The sequence below is a fragment of the Salvelinus sp. IW2-2015 genome, linkage group LG36 (genome assembly GCF_002910315.2).
Source record: "Salvelinus sp. IW2-2015 linkage group LG36, ASM291031v2, whole genome shotgun sequence".
NCBI lineage: Eukaryota > Metazoa > Chordata > Actinopteri > Salmoniformes > Salmonidae > Salvelinus > Salvelinus sp. IW2-2015.
Window position 1 is genome coordinate 31,544,138 of NC_036875.1, and position 24,974 is coordinate 31,569,111.

The 24,974-nt window shown below is 40.9% G+C and overlaps 1 protein-coding gene across 1 annotated transcript in view; it reads right to left on the reverse strand.

Annotated features, from left to right (window-relative positions):
• Positions 1-6,652: 6,652 nt before the first annotated feature.
• Positions 6,653-24,974, reverse strand: part of LOC111959498 (low-density lipoprotein receptor-related protein 1B-like) — a 223,045-nt gene continuing 204,723 nt past the window's right edge. The window contains exons 63-71 of the mRNA XM_070437634.1: positions 24,650-24,824; positions 15,729-15,833; positions 14,079-14,192; positions 12,098-12,174; positions 11,610-11,700; positions 10,767-10,935; positions 9,714-9,788; positions 7,959-8,599; positions 6,653-7,792 (exon numbers count right to left, since the gene is read on the reverse strand). Coding sequence (XP_070293735.1) covers positions 8,459-8,599; positions 9,714-9,788; positions 10,767-10,935; positions 11,610-11,700; positions 12,098-12,174; positions 14,079-14,192; positions 15,729-15,833; positions 24,650-24,824 — 947 coding nt within the window. The 3' untranslated portion in view covers positions 6,653-7,792; positions 7,959-8,458. The remainder of the gene's footprint in view (positions 7,793-7,958; positions 8,600-9,713; positions 9,789-10,766; positions 10,936-11,609; positions 11,701-12,097; positions 12,175-14,078; positions 14,193-15,728; positions 15,834-24,649; positions 24,825-24,974) is intronic.

A 24,974-nucleotide genomic window follows, 5' to 3' on the forward strand; every position in this document is an offset into this window, starting at 1 on the left:
AAAGCACTACTCAGTACTTTCTGCCTCCTGCGCTTGACTCCGCACCCACTACGCTTAAGTGTGTCACAAGTTACCTCTGCTGCAGAGGATAAGTTCATTAGAGTTACCAGCCTCAGAAATTGCAGCACAAATATATTATTCACAGAGTTCAAGTAACAGACACATCTCAACATCAACTGTTCAGAGGAGACTGTGTGAATCAGGCCTTCATAGTCGAATTGCTGCAAATAAACCACTACTAAAGGACACCAATAAGAATAAGAGACTTGCTTGGGCCAAGAAACATGAGCAATGGACATTAGACTGGTAGAAATCTGTCCTTTGGTCTGATGAGTCCAAAATTTAGATTTTTGGTTCCAACTGCCGTGTCTTTGTGAGACGCAGAATAGGTGAACAGATGATCTCCACGTGTGTGGTTCCCACCGTGAAGCATGGAGGAGGAGGTGTGATGGTGTGGGAGTGCTTTGCTGGTGACACTGTCTGTGATTTATTTAGAATTCAAGGCACACTTAACCAGCATAGCTACCACAGCATTTTGCAGTGATAGGCCATCCCATCTGGTTTGGGCTTAGAGGGACTATCATTTGATATTCTCCAGGCTGTGTAAGGGCTATTTGACCAAGAAGGAGAGGGATGGAGTGCTGCATTAGATGACCTGGCCTCCACAATCACCCGACCTCAATCCAATTGAGATGGTGTTGGATGAGTTGGACCCCAGAGTCAAGGAAAAGCAGGCAACAAGTACTCAGCATATGTGGGAACTCCTTCAAGACTGTTGGAAAAGCATTCCAGGTGAAGCTGGTTGAGTGAATACCAAGAGTGTGTAAAACTATCATCAAGGCAAAGGGTGGCTACTTTGAAGAATAAAAAAAATAATTGCTTAACACTTTTTTGGTTACTACATGATTCCATGTGTTATTTCATAGTTTTGATGTCTTCACTAATATTCTACAGTGTAGAAAATAGTTTCATTTTTATTTATTTTTTAATGAGTAGGTATGTCCAAACTTTTGACTGGTACTGTATTCTAACAGCTTTAGTCAAGTTAAAAAATGTATATTCAAATGCCTTTTTTCTCCCTGATAAAGTTTGATAAAACCTTTCCTTTTCATTTTGTTAGCGATATCACACCTATTTTAAAGGGAACCTTCAGCCCTTTATCTACTTCCCCAACGTCAGATGAACGCATGAATACCATTTTTATGTTTCTGCGTGCAGTTTGAAGGAAGTTGCTAACTAGAGGAAGTCTATGGTAACTGCTAGCATGCTGGTATATGCCATAGACTTCCAGTCATTGAGCTAACATTAGTTTGCATTGGCCCCATGAATCTACCTCTAATTTCCTTCATAATGGATGCAGAGACATACAAATGGTATCCAGGAATTCAACTGACTCTGGGGAAGTAGATAAAGGGCTTTATTGTCAAAATCCCGAAGTATCCTTTTAATAGGTCTAATATAATTTATATTTCAACAGGGCAATGCCACATGACTCAAAGTAAAGCAATTATTCTACATTCAACAGTCCAATTTAGACCAAAAAGTATTGATATTTTTATCAGCCCTTGTAAATAATGGATGTTAAGTACTTCTAGTGGATCCTCTCTTTCAGATACACCACTGCTTGAAGATAATAACCCATATTTACACAGCATGTGTGTTGTCCCTACGCTTTGAAAAAAATGTTTTACAGGCATCAGAATGCCCATGTACAATGGGATAATAGGTTTGTTTATATGATTTTTAGTGATATATTGACTAAGTTAAAAACAACAGTCCATATTACATTTGAATAATTTAGCAGACACTCTTATCCAGAGCAACTAAGGTTAAGCATCCCAGTTAATGTTCTCTTCCACAAGAGAGTTTGCCAACAGTACAAACTATAGAAGAAACAAAATCTAAGGTATGGACAATACTTTTCAGTCAATCTGGCCTCAGACACACTGACCAAGCACAGTCACAGTCAATTAACCATTCATCAGCTGCACCCCTTAAAACAATGCCACCAGATACGTACAACTCAGCAATTAGATAACGGCACACTCAGTGGGATGATTTAAATCAATTAGCTGTGCTTTCGCGTCCTAGAGCTTACAGGGATATGTTACGGTAGGTGCTATTGTGGGGTGAGATATATCTGTGTTTATTGAATATCTAATGCTAGACAGATATTTTGTATAAACAGGTATATTTTAACATCACTATTCATTATAAAGTAAAAAGGAAACATGCATCTAATATCAATGCCATTTAGCAGACACTTTTAACCAAAGCAACTTCCAGTCATGGGAACCACAACCCTGGCGGTGCAAGCTCCATGCTCTACTAACTGAGCCATACAGGACCACGTCTGACATGATGGACCTGAAGAGTAAAGAGTGGGAAAAATCCATAAGAATTACAATCGACTTCCTCTACCCATCAAATCGTTCACCCCTCACATTCTTGTGGGCCAGGCAGGTGCCTTGACGTGCAGTGAGTCAGTAATATACCACAAGGATGGGAAAGAGTCTACAAAAACCTCACTTATCATTTTTTCAACATCTGCTGCCGCAGCAGGTCACTGCCTCCCTCAGAGCTGGGAGCTGGCAGGAGCCTCCATGTCTGATGGGAGATTTAGACCAACAGTGTGATTATAGCTGTAGCCAGCGCCCAGCATGCCAGGAATGGCCAGGCCACACAGATCCATACTGTTGGATACTACTGACTCTCGATTACCCAGAGGCTGCAGCAGCAGGGGGAGGAATCCACATGTCTTCCCAGTCTTTCATTTTTAGAGGGAGAAATGCCATTCAACAAGCACCTAGAGGGCCTTGTCGTTGGACCGACAAGGCTGTAAATGGCAGAATGAGATTGGCATAGAGAAACAGAGAGATAATACTAAGCTACTGAGCTCGGCTGGATCTGCTGTGGAGAACAAAGAGCAGTTGGATTGTGGAACGGATGGAGGATTATGTTACCAGAGAACACAAGCGAACCTGTCCGTCTGGCACGTGGAACACAGGCTGTGTATGTACCATGAGTAATGGTGCATGGAAATGGCCAGTGCATGAGTGATGAGTCAGATGTGTCCACTGATTCCATGGCGGGCACACAAAGTGCCCCTCCAACCATGCATGCCTGAGCACATCTGAACAAACAAGTTACATCAATCCCTCTCACCTCTCCCTGGGTGGCTATAAGACTGAATTGTTCACAGGGGCAACATTTTCATTGGGCTAGGGATTAATTTGGTTGAAATTTATTGACCGGAACTGTTACGCACTGTTCAAGATCAGAACAACAAGGCTAGCGACAGTCTTTCTGTGGTGATCAACGACAGGGATTGAGGGACAAACCAATCACAAACCACATATGAAAGAAAGACACCAATAGGTGAACCCTACAGGACTCTTATCTGTCCATTCACTAGTCTAGGTATGTTCTAGAAGTAGAACCGCAGCAACCGTTAGCGCTTGGAGCCAGATTTGCATGTCAATGAGTTATGTTACGAATAAAGTTTCATTCAAAGGGGATCTGGCTATACAGAGAAGAAGACTGTTAATTCATTGGATAGGCTACATGTGTCTTATGACTTTTTCATATGTAGTTTATTAGAGTTCTTTCTAGGGACAGAGCCCAGGCTTTACAAAGTGCTCATAATAAAACAGATTCATGAACCTTGTCAATGCTGTAATTTGTTACCCATGATTTCCCGAACCATTTCTACAAGGCCAGCATAAAACCCCTCTGACAAATAAAACCCCTCTGACAATAGCCAGATATATGACCAGACTGGAGCTGAAGAGCAAATCATTCTCACCCTTGGTTTCCACTTTTAAGTATAATAAAAAGTGATCCACATTAGGGGTGGGTGGAGGTTTTAAGTACTGGGGATCAGTGAAGATCCTCAGAGGAGGAAGGGAAGGACCATCCTACTTAGTGAATTTCATAAAAATAGTGTAACATTAAAACATGTATTTTTAGATAGAACTATACTAGATATGTCACCAAATAATTGATTAAAACACTGTTTTGCTATGAAGGTCTACAGTAGCCTCGACAGCACTCTGTAGGGTAGCATAATGTTGTAGCTGGAGGACAGCTATTTTCCGTCCTCATCTGGGTACACATTAAACCTAATTATAACGACTTCCAGAGGACGTCCTCCAACCTATCAGAGCTCTTGCAGCATGAACTGACATGTTGTCCATTCAATCAAAGGATCAGTGAATAAATCTAGTACTGAAAGAATAAACTACAGCTAGCTAGCACTGCAGTGCGTGAACTGTGGTGAATAGTTGACTCAAAAAGAAAGACAATAGTTGCACAGTTTTGATCAAATTAATTTCTCCAGAAAACATCATCACGTCATTGTTTCTTCCATAACTTACACTTCAATAAACCAAGGTACTTTAATATTATCCAAATACAGAGAAACACATTTGCATTCACATGGGTTTATGTTTCTGATTCTATCCCATTTTCCCTATGTAGAGATGAGCAGCCTTCAGTGACATTGATGCAGACAGGCTGTGTTTTGCTGTACCTGGCTACACTATGCCTATGCAGGCCCTGTAGTTAATCATGTGAATATGACTCTGGCTCTTATTGATTCTGTCCAGGGGATGATAGAATCAATAAGAGCAGGAATATGTTTATGCGGGAGTATGATGATGCTTGCTAAGTGGAAAAGAGATCAAGGTGAGGGGGAGGGGGACAGGGATCCTGAGAGCTCTGGGTTTGTTGTTCAATTTCCATTTTTCTCCCTTTCCTTTGATGCACTTTATAGGCTAACTGAGTGGTACTGTGAGAGATGTATTTCCACAGCACAAGTACATCATACTTCTGCTGGGTTTAGTATCATTGTAGATAGCAGACCTATGTTCATACCTCATCTCAGTTGTTCTTTCAGAAATACTGGAGGCAGGACTACATACACTTCAGATGGAGTGCACCAAGCTGTGTCAAACTACTGTCCTCTATTCGGATTCAAATCACAAATTGGACAGAGAGTAGCCCGCCAGACATGGGGAGGACTATCCACTGTCCAATAAATAACTCTAATAAGTATATTTACTGTTCATCAACTCTATTCACACTCCTGGAGTATCAAATCCAACATTGAGGAAAGGACATGAATAAGATATAGTGCAGGTAATTGCCCATCAGACTGAACTTGATAAGGTGGCTAGACTCACAGCAGTGCAATCAGTTAGGTTTCATCAAACACCCTGCTGCATTAATCAATGGATCACTCAGACACACTCATCACCACCACACCATCAGTATGGCTATCACCGTTCACTCCTCAAGGTCACAAATACAGACATGTTCTGACAATTTGTAGCTAAGCATTCAACAGTTTGTATCTACAGTAACCATTCAACAGTTTGTATCTACAGTAACCATTCAACTGTTTGTATCTACAGTAACCATTCAACTGTTTGTATCTACAGTAACCATTCAACAGTTGTCTTCCTTCTCAATGGATGTCATGTAATGTAACACACTTCAGCAACATACCATTGACATTTACACAAGGTCAGAAATATAGTACTGTTTTCAGTTTGCAATGTTTTTGTAGTTAAAAGTTCAGACCATTATATTTATTCTCAAAGCAGGTGTGTAATGTAACCCACTTTACCATCATACAATCTAATCGACAGGTAATTAAATCCTCAAGGTGAACACAATGCATTGTCATGTTTGACACTTTTGTAGCTAAACATTCAACAGTTGTTTTCTCAAAGTGTGTCATGAAGACCTCATCACCAATGTACAATTGACAGGTTATCAAATATGCTAAATGTATTTATAATATCTTAGCAGTTCTCTAAATCATTCAACTGTTGTCAAACATCTCAATGCATGTAATTTAAACCACATCAGCAACATACTGTTGACAGGTAGAAGATATAGGGTAGCTACAGTGACATCACATGGCACTTGTAATAAATTATTTCATAAAACTACCTGATTGATGTGGCTAATTCAATATACATTATAGTACCTATAAAATGTCTGGCTCCTAATGATAGCAGTGAGACTCAAATCCTCTCAGAATCTGGAGATAAGCCAGAGCTTAGCCACATCAAATAGTAGCCCCCACATCAAATAGCAGCCCCCCATAGCAGCACTTTACTGTACAGATTCATGTTGATAGCAGGGGAGGAAAATGCCAGGGGACGGAACTGGGAGCAGCACTGGACAAAGAGCAGTCAGTCGGTCTGTCCTCCCTTTTGGTAGTGCAGTTGCCATGGTGACAGAGCAGGTGAAACACAGAGGGGTGCAGATAATCGGCCGTTGTGTTATAACTCCAAGGGACTGATTTACCATTCACTGTGCCGTGTGGCGGGCGTTGATGGAGTGTTCATCGTTGGCGGTAATGAATGCACTTAGCCTTCACACACACACTCACACACACACACACTAATCCTCCTGTCCTTTGAGCCTGTTTCATACCACAGATAAGATGTCACAACTGGTGATTGACTTGTTAGGTCATGGACCACTCAAACCCTGGAAATATGACAGCTTTGTCACTAAAATCCCTTTATGTGAGTTAAGGGAAATGTTCCAACAGGTGTCTTGCTTAAGCACTAGCTGCATCGTGTTGAAGTCTGATGTTAGCGCCATTATCATGCTGAGATTTCAGAAACCCAAAGAATTATTTGGAAATGGAAATTCGCCCCCTTTATTTTATATTGATTTACATTTTATATAAAAGTACTTACATTTAATACATTTCTTCAAAATACAAGCAGCCAAACAACATACAAATCAAATACAAAATTATAAAATGTGTTATATCTATCGTCTTTCCTTTTCTGAAAGTGACAGAAAGTATCTTTATAATTATCTAAAGTAACTTTGTAGCCATAGAGTCGTGTTAAATCCTTTTCCGTGTTCACATCCTTATGCTGTAAAGTTGATACAGATATGTTGTTGGAACAAGAGACCTACAAAAATACGGATGTCTGTGATTCTCTTCTCATAACATTCATGTTGAGTTTCAATAATTTCTGTGATCCAAACAGAACATCTTAGATGGAGTATACATTTCAGTCACCTCAGTAAAATATCTTCTATTTGTAGCAGAGCAAATATTTATGTTTGGAATTATTACATGAACATGATGATATAATACTGTAAAGAACTGAATTAGATGGTTAACGGAAAATAATCCTCTTAAAACTAACCGTAGCCACTTCTGGATTGTATCCATTTTGGCTGAATCAAACGATACAAACACAAAGACAGAAAACAAGCTTCATTGCTCAGGTATGAAGCCATGAAATTATAACATGTTATTGTGAAGATTAACAGTTTTTGTTCTGAGGAAATCAATGACAATGGAAACCATGGCACATAAAACTTTGACCAATCTCAAACTATTATTGTTTTTATAAGATGATATATAATTTATTCAGAAAAAAAAAATATAGACCTGCTTTAGATCTGTATACTGCACCAAAATAACAAGTTGTTGGTTCCACTGAGGCCCCAATTCAATTAGATCTGTTTTAGCCAACATCTGCATAGCTGATATTTTGACCGTGTCTGAGGTGAATCTGCGTGAGCACTGTCAAATCCACAATCGACACCAAAGCGGACATTGCAATTGGCTGCACAGAGTCAAATGAAGAGAAATCCCATGCAACCTTGTTTACAAGTTCAAACACTGGAATGTGAGGCTGATGGACTACCTTCATTATTTTGTTTAATGATGATTAATTTGAAGGTCATTATTTCTATATAGCCTACACTTTCTTGTTCTGAACTTCTAAAACGAATGGGATGGATTTGGCTTACATTTACATTTACATTTAAGTCATTTAGCAGACGCTCTTATCCAGAGCGACTTACAAATTGGAATGTTCATACATATTCATCCTGGTCCCCCCGTGGGGAATGAACCCACAACCCTGGCGTTGCAAGCGCCATGCTCTACCAACTGAGCCACACGGGACCACGTTCGTGACAATGTTCACAAGAGAAGCTGCTCACCGATTTCACCGATTCAACACAGTTCCACCTCCGACACCGACAAAACATCAGCTAAGTGGGTGTCGGCTATCGCCGGTTAACGCTTGATCTGATTAAATCTCGGCCTAACAAGAGACAGACATATACAGGTTCAGAAATAAGTACTGTATCGATCTTGACGTTTGTTTACAACAGAAGAGTTCCGGTGTTAAGTTATTTTGCAAATCAGCAGCTTTACTTCAGTGTCATTCAGTATATACTAAATAGTGCTGTATAACAAATGTTCGACAAACAGAAAGCAAACAACGGAAACTAAAAAATGTAAATCAAAGTGTTCAGCACACAACTGAATAGGTAATGCTGATGCTAAAAAGCAACACACCTAACTGAGAGGACAGGAGCCTGATAGGAAATAGAAAATTCTTATTTTCCTTGTTTTTATACATTTGTACACTGTCGTATAAAATGAGTAGAAAGTGTAGTCAGGCTATGCGGCGGTTTCGCGAATTGTCCCCTCTAGTTTCTTTGGGAGTAGCCCTCTCCTTTCGTCTATGTTGATGACTGGTTTGCGACAGTTCTGTCCGTCAAGGTAGATCTTTGCATACACTGGGTTGGAATAGTTCAAGGGCTGCATTGAGGAAGTAAAAATGCTGTTAGATATTTGACAGGCACATCATATTCGCACAGCTCTTAACAATGCATAAGAAAATACCCTACATAATCTGGTGCCCTGTATGGTGACAATATCCTACAGTACAATCTGTAACTTACTATAACTTACTGTGACTTAAAAGGATTTTGGCAATATGCCCTTTGTCTACTTCCCCAGAGTCCGATGAGCTTGTGGATACAATTTTTATGTTTCTGTGTCCAGTATGAAGGAAGTTAGAGGTAGTTCCGTGAGCCAATGCTAACTAGCATTGCGCAATGAGTGGAAGTCTATGGGTATCTACAAGCAGGCTAGCAGATACCCATAGACTTCCAGTCATTGCGCAAAAGCTAGTTAGCAATTGTGCTAGCGCTAGTTGGCAACTTACTTCAAACTGCATGCAGAGACGAAAATGGTATCCACAAGTTCAACTGACTCTGGGGAAGTAGATAAAGGGCCTTTTTTTTGCCAAAATCCCGAAGTATCCCTTTTAAAAAAGGTTTCTGATATGTTGCACTGCAATACACACAGTATTGCAACATTATTTCTCGACACAGAGACAACATTACATTACATTACATTTAAGACAACAGACGACTTTGGCATTTCTATGTTTATGTTAGAGAAGGTTAAAGATGAAGAACACAGCTAAGACTGTAAGGTTGTTATTGCAAGGTAGCAGGAAAGAAAGAAGGATATAGCTCATGCACATTAGCCCAAGCAACATAATTACATGTGCAGTCGCAGGGTTTACTCCTAATATGCATTAAATTAACAATGAGATTTTCCAACGGGATGTTTTTTCCAAATTGGTTGTAGCATACATTCAGAAGAGGTACATTTTACAAGTGCAACAATACCTTTCCCTTTTAAATACTTCAAGATTAATTTAATCATATCTAAAACCACAAAAATGCACTGAAAGTGTCATTCAGCTTCCTTTTTATTGACAAATCCGCGGGTTTCCTTCCAAAAGGAGATTTACAAACGTTCTACAGCTCACGTCTGTTCCTTCTATAGTGAACGGCATAACAGCATGCCATTCATAACAGCATTGGTTGTCTAAACTAAGGGGAAGGATGGGAGAAATCACCTGTCCAGGTATCACCTCCTTGGGAACAGTATGTATGCCCAGGGTGCGAGGGTCACTGGACTTCACACACCAGCCCTGCAACACACAAGTTCTGCCAATGTTCACCATGCCACAAGGCCAAGCTGTTCTCAACCAACATACTGTACACTTTACCACAAGTGTATATGGATATAATCCAACTGAAAATCTATATATCAACATCAGTGAGGAACTCCAAATTATGTGATGATTAGAAAATGAGATCAACAATTGTCCATCCATATTTGGTTTTAGAACTTAGATTGAGGATTCAAATTCAACAAAAACCATGGCACCTACAGTATTCACTGATATGATAAAGAAACGCTATAGTGGAGTTAGTTACTTGTGATTCAGTCAGCCTCTACCTTTCTAATGAAAAGGGATCCAGGTGGGACTGACACTACCAGATGTCAAAGTTGGCATGGCAAGAAGCAAACACATTAAGCTTGAAGTGGTAGCAGGCAAGTTAGATAACAAGATAGATCAGTAAAGCTGTTATGATTTATTTGGTATTCGGGGCGTTAGTGCGTGTTGAGGCCCATGAAGAAAATGAATCAACAGAAGATAAAATGTTCCCTTGGTACAGAGCGCCTGAATAATGTTTCTCTCCACATACCTGAGGTTTGTGCTCCATCTGTTAATGTAAGTACACTTCTATATCAGATCATACCGTGGACAGAAAGTCTGGTAGAAATTGTATTTGGTATGCCACATGAGGAGATGCTAAAGCCCCATTTTGTTAATCACACTACTGATTACATGACTATGATACCAATAATGGATGGATGATGGTTGCATACTGATGGATTAACAGATGAGACTACAATGTTGTCTCTGTAAATTATATTGTCACAAATAAATATAGAAACACGAAAAGTGAGACTGTGATAGCTAAGGGTTACAATATGAATATTAAGGGTTAAGGGTTACAATATTCAACCAAACTGAGAGTTTTTGCATTTAGTTTTTGCATAAAATGTTATTACGCACAAAATGAATGGTGGATTTTGTACATAGTCTTCCAATACAAACCTTATGAGGGTCCAGTGTAAAGTTTGGTCGCAAAAGGCTGCCAGCATCTGCATGGTTGTCGTGGTCGACCTCATACATGTTGTAGGTAGGATTTCCTATCTCCACGTTGATCCCTCCATTCGTCATGGGCTGCCTCGTCACCCTCTTCCCCCTGGGAGGAGGAGGACAACTAACACTCATTAACATAAGATAATTCATGGTATGTTGTACAGTACCTGCAACTAGCTATCACAGTCTCACGTTAGCATTAGACATTCATTCATGTTTCTCAAATGTCAAATTTCGAAGTTGTTCCAAACTTCAAATTTCAAAGTGTTTAAGGTTAAGTTTAGGCATTAACTCCGAATATTTAAGGTTAGGGTTAAGTTTAGGAAAAAACTCTGAAATCTTAAGGTTAGGCATTAACTCTGAATGGTTAAGGGTTAAGGTTTGGAATAGGCTTAAAACAAGAACAACTTTCTATCGCTGGATTTCAATTTGCAACCTTTGGAATCAGAGGCAGGTGCTTACTTACACACATCCGCGTCCACAACACCCCAGCAAAACCAAAATCTACTTGAAGGTAACAGTGCTCACGGTTTCCCCTAGTGGTCGGTTTCCATGTCATTGCCAGACATCCTCAGACACGGATGTTGAATACTGACTTGTATCATGGGTGACCTGGCTGGTACCTGAGATCACCAGCCACATCAACATTTCAATTGATTTTAATACTTTATTGTCACATATGAAAATGTGTCTGGTGATCACAAAATCTAAATCACAACACATGCAATACACTTATACACATATCACAGGACACATCAGCCAGCATATTTACTTATTAGGTTTAACATAGTGTACCTCTGCCTTCTTTTGCAGATGAAAATGCCCGCCACCACCGTTGTGATCAAGATCACCAGCAGGACCAGAGGTACGATGATGGCTATGCTCCCTGAAACAGAGAAGAGAAAGGATGAAACTGCTTTAGCATTTTGGATTGCTGTTAGTGTTATCACAGTCTCATTACAAGAGTTAACATGTAGCCTAGTGGTTAAGAGCGTTGGGTCAGTAACTGAAAGGTTGCTGGTTTAAATCCCAGAGCCGTCTAGGTGAAACATTTGCCGATGTGCCCTTCGAGCAGCGCACTTAACCCTAGTTGCTCCTCTAAGTTGCTCTGGATAATAGCGTATGTAAAATGTCATCCAATGAGCTTTCTTGAACAGCTAAAGCAGATGGGGGTATATATTACAGTAGTAGACAATCCATCTGACCACAACCATAAGGCTAACTAGAGGATGGGTAGTAAGCCGTGTATGACACTGGGTGAGTCATTTGACTTCTGCACTCACCTCCACTGGTGTTGTCTGATCTGCTGCTCTTGGGGGCGGGCCTTTCACACTGTGTGCCTGCCCAATTGACTGAACACCTGGAACAGACCAATCAGAGAGGAGAAAACAACCATAGTCTTTAGCTGTCTCTACCTTAATCACCACATAAAACGAGTGCTATGGGAACAGACACTCAACCATGGATAACATTTTTACAGATTTTCTTAGAGAAACACTTTTTGTATAGAAGACATCTAAAAGTAGTGCTGGTTAGAAAACATAGTGAGTAGATTAACAGGATGAATATTCAGCAGAAAACAGTATGACAATATGGAGTCATCTGGTTTGTTGTTTGGATGGGATTCAATGGGAGTGATGAATGACTAGTTAGGAGGTGATTTCCTATTGGGCGTGATTGACGCTGAGGTGTATGTAAAGCATGAGGGATCTGACCACTGCAACTGGTTGGTGATGGAAGGAATGAAATTACACTAAATTATATGCACTCCAAGAAATCACAACACCAAATGATCAGGAATAAGAATTGCATCCCACGCATATAGACAATGAATCATTCCCTTATGGAAAGAATGCCACAGCACAAACAATCATGCATTTTAATGGGGGGAGAGTTACAAATGAATCATCCTTTCTGATGGGTAAAATATCAAATAAAATATTGTTAGGGAAAATACTAGGTAAGATCTGATGAGCAACTGATGAGTGGATGTGTAAAAGGGTTTGTAATCTATTTTAACATACCCCCGTAAACATACCCTCGTAAAACTGACTATCCTACCGATCCTCAACTTCAGCGAAGTCATTTACAAAATAGCCTCCAACACTCTACTCAGCAAACTGGATGCAGTCTATCACAGTGCCATCCGTTTTGTCACCAAAGCCCCATATTCCACCCACCACTGCGACCTGTATGCTCTCGTCGGCTGGCCCTCGCTACATATTCGTCGCCAGACCCACTGGCTCCAGGTCATCTATAAGTCTTTGCTAGGTAAAGCTCCGCCTTATCTCAGCTCACTGGTCACGATAACAACACCCACCCGTAGCAAGCGCTCCAGCAGGTATATCTCACTGATCATCCCCAAAGCCAACACCTTATATCTCCCTCACTAACTTTAAACATCAGCTATCTGAGCTGCTAACTGATCGCTGTATTTGTACACAACCCATCTGTAAATAGCCCATCCAATCTACCTACCTCATCCCCATATTGTGTTCATTTACTTTTTTGCTCTTTTGCACACCAGTATTTCTACTTGCACATCATCATCTGCACATCTATCACTCCAGTGTTAATTTGCTAAATTGTAATTACTTCGCTACTATGGCCTAGTTATTGCCTTACCTCCTCACGCCATTTGCACACACTGTATATATACTTTTTTTCTATTGTGTTATTGACTGTACGTTTGTTTATTCCATGAGTAACTCTATGTTGTTGTTTGTGTCACACTGCTTTGCTTTAGCTTGGCCAGGTCGCAGTTGTAAATGAGAACTTGTTCTCAACTGGCCTACCTGGTTAAATAAAGGTGAAATAAATCAAATAAAACATTTAAATAACAATCTCTGACATGCTTGTGAATGGATTTATTTCAGAGCTACAGCAGAGACCATGTAAGTCCCAAGTCCAGATTTTCTGTCTCTTAACACATTGAGAAATTAATCACCATACATGCATTGATCACAACAGGTCCCCTATATTCACAATCAGACAGCACTTGAATGTCACTCGAAGAGCATGTCAGCTCGGGCTGTATGACATGCAGTGAGTTGAAGAGGGAGTAAATACTCTATTAGAGGTGAGAAAGTGTTATATAGACCATCACACTGACTGAAATGAAGCTGAATGACGAGAGGGTGGAGGGTGAGATCTCTGGAACAACCATATAGAGCATCACACTGTCCGAAATGGAGCTGAATGACGAGAGGTGGGAGGGTGAGACCTCTGGAACAGCCACAGGAAGTGATGTAGGAAGGAACCTACTTGCAGCGGGGTTTGTTAAGGGCAGTGATAGTGCACATCCCCTCATTCTGACAGAAGTAATCACATGGGTTGGCCAGCTCATCACAACGTTGGTTTTTGAAGCCTGACGTGCAGCTGTAAAACAGTGTGTTGGAGTGATAGCGATAAAAACAACCAGGCTAGGTATTATATAGGCAGATGGAAACCTTTCAACATGGCAACAAACAAAATACTACATAGATTTGTTCTAAAATATTATTTATGTTTGTATCATTCATGATGAATAAATTAATATAAAACTAAACTACAGTAGAAACGTTATGTTTAGCTAAATTAATGACAGCTACATCCATTGAGGCAAAAAAATATAGGTTTATCAGAATGTTGTTATAAATTCGCAAGCTTATTTACATTTACAGTATTTATAAACAAAATTAACAGAAACATTTCAATACAGAAAAATAACAAACATAAGCATATTCTGATTAGTTAGGAACATGTTGATCTTGATAATTCATCAAAACAATTGTAATGCCCACTTTATGTTTATATACATGTAGAATATTTACTGGCGGAACACACTGATCAGTTTTGAAAATCCCTTAGACCTTTAAGACAGTTTTCTGCTAATTACCATCTCAATGATATTTCTGCTTGTAGAGTTTCTGGGGTGGCTTGGATGAGATATTAATTTACTCTATTATAGTTTAAGGTCAAACATTATGATTTCTTGACACAGACATATCCATCATCGCACCTAATCTCTATGCCTCGCAGCCAATGAATAAACCACATTATCTAGATCTGTTAACCGTGTTGAAAACGAGATGGGATCATTTGCATAGAAATTGATTATATCCCTTGAATCGTGCCAGTCACGGCCACACATTTAATTGTAACTACAATGGACAATGGGACAGTAAAAAGATAGAGCAACAAGGTTTGTCTTTTCAGATGGATTTCCAATCATCTTTGTGGGGAGGTCTTTAACATTAAACCCCACCTGATAATAGCAGAGCTGAAATTAATATTTGTGGACCACCAGAAGCACAGAGCATTCTCTTTCCTGGATGATCCCCACAGGTCTCTGAGAGACAATCTATTGTCCCCTACCAGTCATTGCCATTGAGTTCCTGCCGCTCATAGCGTGTGTAACACTGTTCTTACCACTGAAGATCAAAATACAAAATTGTTCTCCTGAAACCTACCACGAGAACAAACACACTGACAAAAGAACAGTGTGATATGTTCTGAACAGTAATGTTTCAGTAGTTTCAGTTACCTTCCAATGTCTGTAGCTGTACGCCACGCAGAGCTTTATTACTTCTACTCTGCCAGAGGGCTAGCTTTCTAAAGATCTATACCCACAGCCAGGTGTGACTCATTCTCTTATTGAGCCCTAACATCCTGCCTCCTGCTATGACATGGCCTGCATCCACTGGTGTCAAACATTCTCTTTACTTAGGATCTTAGCCCTGTGTAAAAAAATAAAAACAACTCCCCACTTATTTAAAAAAATCAATCATTTGAATAAAATACCAATGAGTTTTGGTTCCATTATAGGCCAGCCTTCCTGGCATAACTGAATGGCAAAGAAAGAATAATGTACAAATAGAGAACATTCTTAGGCTACTGTTATTCCGGGCTATTGTTAGTAGTTACTGTACTTACTGACAGAAGGGCAGGTTGGTGTCAGGGTCCAGGTGGCAGGTACCTCCGTTGTAACAGTAGCCGTCACATAGTTTACAGCTGGGTGCTATCCTGCCATTAGTACAGCTGGAGGAAAATAGAGGAAAGGTGGTGTCACTGATGGTTGGCCCACGGTTTATGTCTTTCTTACATTGTGAAATACAAGACTACGGATTATCCGTAGTGACTAAGGCCTATTTTCTGTTGTCAAATGCGTTGAAATATTTGAATCTGTGAATTGTAAATGCAATTTATTGTCTTAGGTCTCTCTATGTAGTGTTGTCTCTGTTGTCGTGATTTGTGTTTTGTCCAATATTTGGACAAAACATATATTTGGACAAAACCTTTTACCTTTTGGTAGGCCGTCATTGTAAATAAGAATTTGTTCTTAACTGACTTGCCTAATTAAATAAAGGTTAAATAAAATAAAATAAATAAAAACTTTAACCATAGAAAATACGTCGGTAAAATCTTTAGATGGAAGACTATTCAACTACAGTACATCAAGCAATAGCTCTACACTGTAAAATCATGAAACATGTGACACGTTTATAACCTAAACGACAGTGTTTAAAACTTCAACATTAGGCATTTAAATTTGCCAGTAAGTGTTCTCATCTTAAACACAGGTGTTTAGAATGCAAGATTAACCATGATACATTTGATTTTATTTGATGATAGTCAGCTTTTTCCAGTCAGTTTTCAACCAGGAGAACACCTATATCTCCCAAGTGTTCAGATTTTAAACACTAGTGTTTACTTCCCCATCAACTGGTTTAGAATGAATTTAGTCATACAATGTGATTTGAGGTTCTCCTGAGTGGCGCAGCAGTCTAAGGCACTTGGCCCAGCATCGTTCGGGTTAGGGGAGGGTTTGGCCTGCCAGGATGTTCTTGTCCCATCGCGCTCTAGTGACTCCTTGTGGCGGGGCGCATGCATGTTGACTTCGGTCGCCAGTTGTACGGTGTTGCCTCCGACACATTGGTGGGGCTGGCTTCCAGGTTTAGTGAGCAGTGCGGCTTGGCAGGGTCATGTTTCGAAGGACAAGTGGCTCTCCATCTTTGACTCTCCCGAGTTGGTACAGGAGTTGCAGAGATGGGACAAGACTAACTACCAATTGGATATCATGAAAAAGGGTTGAGAAATGTATGTGATTTTCCATATCTTTTATTCAGATCAGCGTTAAGAATGTCTGTTACCTATCTACATTTCTTCCCAACTGAACAGGACATTTGATTCAAGAAAACTTTTCAATCGGGTGGTGTTGTTACTCGAGTTCATTTCTGCTAACTGATTTTTAGAATAGGTTGTTTTAAAATATATGTTTCCTCATGCACATTGATTGATTAATTGATCTTATACTATAGAAAGATAAATAACTAAACATTTTCAAAAACGAATGCAATCTGTAAGGGGTTGGACTTATTGTACCCGTTACTGAGATGGTTGTTCCAGTTTAGATGGTTTAGGTAGTCTAGTTATTAAGTAGTTCACCATAGCAGTCACACTTAGTGTAGGTTGTGGATGATAAAATATTCCAACTGTTGGCTATCCTTTCTCTGACAAGATTCCGATAGGAATTACTAATAATTTCAGGAACAAGCATATTGTGACTTGGAGGTCTGATGTTGCCCATGTGCCAGGATTTTGAGACCACAATGTTGCCAATAATTAGGCATAAACTAAATGTCTTATGAAAAGCATTATACAGTGCCTTTGGAAAGTATTCAGACCCCTTGACCTTTTACATATTTAGTTACGTTACAGCCTTATTCTAAAATTGATTAAATCGTTTTTTCCCTTCTCATCAATTTACACACATTACTTCATAATGACAAAGCAAAAACAGGATTTTAGAAATGTTTGCTAATTTAAGAAAAAGAAAAACTGAAATATCATATTTACATAAGTATTCAGACCCTTTACTCAGTACATTGTTGACGCACCTTTGGCAGAGATTACAGCCCTGAGTTTTCTTGGGTATGATGCTACAAGCTTGGCACACCTGTATTTGGGGAGTTTTCCCATTTTTTTCTGCAGATCCTCTTAAGCTCTGTCAGGTTGGATGGGGAGCGTTGCTGCTCAGCTATTTTCAGGTCTCTCTAGAGATGTTCGATCGGGTTCAAGTCTGGGCTCTGGCTGGGCCACTCAAAGACATTCAGAGACTTGTCCCGAAGCCATTCCTGCATTGTCTTGGCTGTGTGCTTAGTGTCATTGTCCTGTTGGAAGATTAACCTTCGTCCCAGTCAGGTCCTGAGCCCTCTGGAGCTGGTTAAATGCCTTTTAGGCTCACTTCGAGGAAAGCAACATTGAAATATGCATGAGAGCACCAGTTGTTCAGGACGACTGTGTTATCACGCTCTCTGTAGCAGATGTTAGCAAGACCTTTAAACAGGTCAACATTCACAAGGCCGCGGGGCCAGACAGACTACCAGGATGTGTACTCAGAGCACGCGCGGACCAACTGGCAAGTGTCTTCACTGATATTTTCAACCTCTCTCTGACCAAGTCTGTAATACCTAGATGTTTCAAGCAGACCAACATAGTTCCTGTGCCCAAGAAAGTGAAGGTAACCTTCCTAAATGACTACCGCATGTAGCACTCACGTTGGTAGCCATAAAGTGCTTTGAAAGGCTCGTCATGACACACATCAACACCATCATCCCAGAAACACTAAACCCACTCCAAATTGGATACCGCCCCAACATATCCACAGATGAACGCAATCTCAATCGCACTCCACACTGCCCTTTCCCATCTGGACAAAAGGAACACCTATGTGAGAATGCTGTTCATTGACTACAGCTCAGCATTCAACACCATAGTGCCCTCAAAGCTCATCACTAAGCTAAGGACCCTGGGACTAAACACCTCCCTCTGCAACTGGATCCTGAACTTCCTGAAAGGCCGCTCCCAGGTGGTAAGGGTAGGCAACAACACATCTGCCATGCTGATCCACAACACAGGGGTCCCTCAGGGGTGCATGCTTGGTCCCCTTCTCTATTCCCTGTTCACCGACGACTGCGTGGCCAAGCACGACTCCAACAACATCATTAAGTTTGCTGATGATACAACAGTGGTAGACCTGATTACCGACAATGACGAGACAACCTATAGGGAGGAGGCCAGAAACCTGGCAGAATGGTGCCAGGACAACAACCTCTCCCTCAATGTGAGCAAGACAAAGGAGCTGATCGAGGACTGCAATAAAAGGAGGGCCGAACAAGCCCCCATTAACATCGACAGGGCTGTAGTGGAGTGGGTTGAGAGTTTCAAGTTCTTTGGTGTCCACATCACCAACAAACTATTATGGTTCAAACACACCAAGACAGTCGTGAAGAGGACACGACAACACCTTTTGCCCCTCTGGAGACTGAAAAGATTTGTCATGGGTCCTCAGATCCTCAAAAAGTTCTACAGCTGCACCATCGAGAGCATCCTGACCGGTTGAATCACCACCTGGTATGGCAACTGCTCGGCATCCAACCATACGGCGCTACAGATGGTAGTGTGTACGGCCCAGTACATCACTGGGACCAAGCTTCCTACCATCCAGGACCTATGTACTAGGCAGTGTCAGAGGAAGGCCCAAAAAATTGTCAAAGACTCCAGTCACCCAGGTCATAGACTGTTCTCTCTGCAACCGCACGGCAAGCAGTACCAGAGCACCAAGTCTAGGTCCAAAAGGCTCCTTAACAGCTTCTACCCCTAAGCAATAAGACTGCTGAACAATTAATCAAATGGCCACCCATGACACCCCTTCCCCACTCTTTGTTTTTACACTGCTGCTACTCGCAGTTTATTATCTATGCATAGTCATTTTACCCCTACCTACACGTACAAATGACCTCGACTGACCTGTACACCGCACATAGACTCTGTACCGGTACCCGCTGTATTTTGCCTCGTTATTATTTTATTGTGATACTTTTTTATTTATTTTTGTTTATTTTGTAAATCTTTTCTTAACTCTATTTCTTGAACTGCATTCTTGGTTAAGGGTTTGTAAGTAAGCATTTCACGGTCTTCACCTGTTGTATTCGGCGCATGTGACAAATATAATTTGATTTGATTAGATCAAGGATCTCTCTGTACTTTGCTCCGTTCATCTTTGCCTCGATCCTAACTGGTCTCCCAGTCCCAGCCGCTGAAAAACATCCCCACAGCCATAGGCGGAAATCCCAGGGGGGACGGGGGGGACACGACCCCCCCATCCTGGGAAAAATATGATTTGTCCCCCCCAATCTATCACTGTAAACATAACTATGTAATTTCAATAATATTAATAATACGCAATGAAAGCAGTTGTGCTGATTATAGACACTTAATAGCGCCTTTTTAAGTTTCAAAAGATTGCGACCACCCCGCCCTTTGCCTCACAATCGTTTGATCCACTGCCAGTTCTTTACTGACAACACGGTAATTGAGGGTTCGTATCTACTTCTCAAAGGCCACATGTACGTAACTGACGTGACGTTAATCCAGTCAATCGCGCCATAGCAATGTTTTTAATATTTTATGTTGGCAGGGTTCACACACTAGCTGAATTTGCAGGCTAGCGCGAAACTAAACACACATTAACTAGCAAGCTAGCTGATACCTATTCCATTAATGTGGCGTCGTCAAAGATGGAATCTTTTTCTATCGTCAATTATATTCCAAGATCAGGCATGCAGCTTTTAGTGCTTCAAAGTCCCTGTGATAAGGTAGCTATCAAACTGAAGTCCAAACTGAACCAGAAACTAACTCTTCTTATACCATTGTTCTAAATATATTTAATGGTCTCGTTGCAAAAGCAATTACATTGTCGCTAGTGAACTTTTTTACATTTATTTTATTTCACTTTTTTTTTTTAATGTAGATACAAACACCACAGAAACGAGAATTGGGTGCTTCGCTAGCTTTACAAATCAGCTATTGTTGGAAGGCCAGTCTCATATAAATCATTATATATATTAAAATAGTAAACAGGTTCTACGCATTATGTTGCTGTTAAATGTGTAGGTGTGCAGCTAACCGGCGCAGCCACGCAGTGAAGTAGAAAGAATATCCAGAGACAAAAGTAAAAACGCGGGACATCAGAGAGTATTTTCGAGTTACACCTAAATACTTGCAAAGTAAAACTCTAGCTAGCCTGTTAAGGTATCTCCAAAGACGAGTGTATAAAAGATTGTTCATAAGAAAAATTGAAATGGTCAGCCTGAATTATCTCAAAGACGAGTATGATAAAATTCATAAGAAAGAAGGTGAAATGCAACTGGAATTTCACCATATGATAGGTCCATTAGGCCAGCGCAGGCACAGGATTGGCACACAGACTAGCGCAGAGCTGGGACAGTAGGCAGGGACAGACTTGCCAGAGACCAGGTGAGTTCTTCAGTAAGCTTTGTTGAGTCTTTTGTTTGGCACAACATTATGTAGAAGGTTCATCAAATTTCTTTCACTTGTAGAAAATACGGGGGTACTATAGATTGGAACATTCCATGCCGAATATGCCGCCCGCTCTCGATATCTTTAGAATGATGACTAAAACTAGAGAAATTTGTGCTCGTCCAATGGCATATGGTCATTCTTTGTAAATCTGTGTAGTTTTCTCTTACCGGTCTTCTAAGAGATACGGCTCAAACAGCCTGCATTGCTTCTCTAGGAGACAACGAGTCCTGTGGGAGTGTATATAGGTAATATATAGTTCAGGTAGAGAGAGACTTCAGAGAAAAGCAAGTCCGACAGCCACGTGCAGGACCACGGTGTCACCCTTGTTGCGCAGCAGCACCAAGGGTATAGGGACCAGTGTTTGCACCAGCTATTGTCCAGTACCTCAGTGATGGCACCAAAAACCATATCAGCCCACCCACAATTTGAACCGCAAACACTCTTGCCAACAGTGTGTTGACGTTTCAAGAGGCCCCAAAGCACAGAATGAATTCTGAACATCATGGCCAATACAATCATTCGAGGCATTGCAGCCATGAGATTAGGTCTCTTCCGATGTACAATTTTTCTATTCTACTGTTGATGTACTCAAGATGTCTCTGTGCTGAACAGGAGAGGAGTTCTTTTGCATATATGTTGACCATGACCTTGTCCCTCACGAGGAGTTTATTGGCTATACAGGTGTGTCGGAGACAACAGGCCGAGGGCATTGCGAAAAGTGCGCAACTTAAGTGTTGTTGAGGGCCTCAATTTGCCCATGTCTGGCTTACGTGGGCAGAGTTACGGTGGTGCCCCTCAAACATGGCAGGAAAATTACACAGGTGCACAGGCAATTGTGAAGAAGGCAGCAGCCATTAGCCCTCGTATGTCCATTGTGGAGCGCACACCTTGTTAGAATCTGACTTATACACAGGCTGGCTGCAGCCTCCCCACTGATCCGGGATTCCTCTTTGTCTTGGTCCATCAGTTAGGTGTCCTCTATGGCCAGTCAGGAAAGTTTAAGGCAGCTTTGAATCAATTGCCACGTCCCAAAGAAACACATCTGCCCACCCGGAAACCCCTATGTCCAACAAGTGGACGTGCGGAATACTGCTATTAGAGCTGCTGCTAGGGCAGATATGAGCGGGTACTAAGCAGCCTTACAGACGGAGTAAGTATTTTTAGTACTATTGGAACAGTTGACACGGACCGCGGGCCCCTCTAGTACGAGCCCGGCGCACAGTTGGTGTGTCGGCCACGGACCTCCAACCCACTTTCGCTGTTGGTGTCTCGCCTCTCGCGTGTCTACTACGGCTGAGCCTATACCCTCAAGCACGACTGGTGCTGTCGCGAGTCGTTGCGAGTCCTCCGGTCCCAGTATCTTTGCTCCGGATGTACACCTTACACTTACAACATTATTTATTTCATGTTATTTTATTTAAATTGCATACTTTGTGCGACATTACTTGTCATAGCTGCTGTGTTTGAAGAGTTGAGACACTGACTGAAGATAATTTGTTATGTTTGATTTATTTTGGTTTTTCATTGAATAAGAGTTATATTTGCTTTTTAGAAGCTGAGTAACTTATTTTAACTGCTTTGTTCTGTTCAAGATATTGATTGTAGTACGACTCAGGCCCAGTCGCACATATCATGTACTTACATAGATATGTCATTCCAAAAAAGTTCAATATTAAAAGTCAACTTTTCAAGACGGGAGGGACCTAACCCTTTCGAATGGTTCTCAATGGGAATCTTATTTACGATCTCATAAATCACACCATGTTCGAACCTTATTATGATAAACATACCAGCCTCATCAGCATTGTACACCTCTCAGTTACCTCATCTGCTATTCCTACTGCCCTTTCTTGATACCTGCTAGTTGTAAGTACGAATACCTGCATACATACTGGACTGGTAAGGAGCAATGCTATAACTATTATTAATAGTAGTATTATAATGATTTAAACATTTGAACAAGTTGGTTAAACCCTTCAGTTAACTACTGTACCTATCAATTATTCAGTTGTAGGAATTATGGTTCCTCAATATACATTTAACATATTACAACGTAGGCTATGTGTTACAGCACTACTTTTGGTGTCCCCCTCAGGAATTGCTCTTGAGAAAATGTAATGTAATTGTCCCCTCCAAGGTTGATATCAGATTTTCGCCCCTGCCCACAGCATGATGCTGCCACCACCATGCTTCACTGTAGGGATGGTTCCAGGTTTCCTCCAGGAATTACATTTGGCATTCAGGCCAAAGAGTTCAATCTTGTTTTCATCAGACCAGAGAATCTTGTTTCTCATGGTCTGAGAGTCTTTAGATGACTTTTGGTAAACTTCAAGCGGGCTGTCATGTGCCTTTTACTGAGGAGTGGCATCCGTCTGGCTACTACCATAAAGGCCTGATTGGTGGAGTGCTGCAGAGATAGTTGTCCTTCTGGAAGGCTCTCCCATCTCCACAGGCTCTCTGGAGCTCTGTAAGAGTGAACATCAGGTTCTTGGTCACCTCCCTGACCAAGGCCCTTCTCACCTGATTACTCAGTTTGGCCGGGTGGCCAGCCCTAGGAAGAGTCTTGGTGGTTCCAAACTTCTTCCATTTAAGAATGATGGAGGCCACTGTGTTTTTGGGGACCTTCAACGCTGCATACATTTTTTGGTACCCTTCCCAGATCTGTGCCTCGACACGGTCCTGTCTCGGAGTTCTACGGACAATTCCTTCGATCTTATGTCTTGGTTTTTGCTCTGACATGCAATGTCAACTGTGGGACCTTATATAGACAGGTGTGTGCCTTTTCAAATCATGTCCATACAATTGGATTTACCACAGGTGGACTCCAATGAAGTTGTAGAAACATCTTAAGGATGATCAATGGATAACAGGATGCAATGAGCTCAACCTTTTTTTGCTTTGTAATTATGGGTTATTGCATGTAGATTACTGAGGAATTTGTATATTTTTTTCATTTTAGAGTAAGGCTGTAATTTAAGAAAATGTGGAAGATGTCAAGGGGTCTAAATACTTTCCAAAGGCACTGAATGTTAGTTTACTTTTAATTGGAACATCTACTTAAGCATACACTTGGTAAAAACCTGTGAAATAGGACCTACTGAATGCAACAACTATCTCTCTGTCACTATTAAACACAGTCATGGGTGCGTACTTTATCTTTCACATTCACTCGAAAAGCATGCTGGGAAATATGCAAATACATATCCACTTCCTGTTAAAACAACACCCCCAGTGGTTAAACCTTATCGACTTATGCTGAATAAACGTGTTCATGCGTTTAAAACTGTTACAGAAAATAAACACATTCTGGTGTTTATGTTCTGAAATTAAATTTGAAATGCCTTGACACATGTAAAATGTGTAACAGAAGAGAGTATATTTATGTGTGCAGATACTAATCACTTGGTTTTACTGTGTAAGGTGTTAACCCAACACAGAATATAAAGCAATGTTGTAATGTTGTAACTCACTTGCAGACCACATCTGCTGTATCATCGTTGACGAGGCAAGGTGCTCCATGGCACCTCAGGCACTTATCCACCTCACATTTGTTGCCCTCGTATCTGACCGGACACACACACTCTACATGGCCACTACTGGACAATGTACAGGCCTTGGAGTTTACACAGTAGTGGTGGCAGATGTCTGCAGAGGAGAGAAAGAACAGAGGAAAGAGAAAGAGACAGAGAGAGAATACGATAGATAGAGAGACAGAGACAGGGAGATGGAGGGAGAGAGAAAAAAACAGAGGGAGAGAAAGAGAAAAGTAGAGAGAGAGGTGCATTTCATAATGAG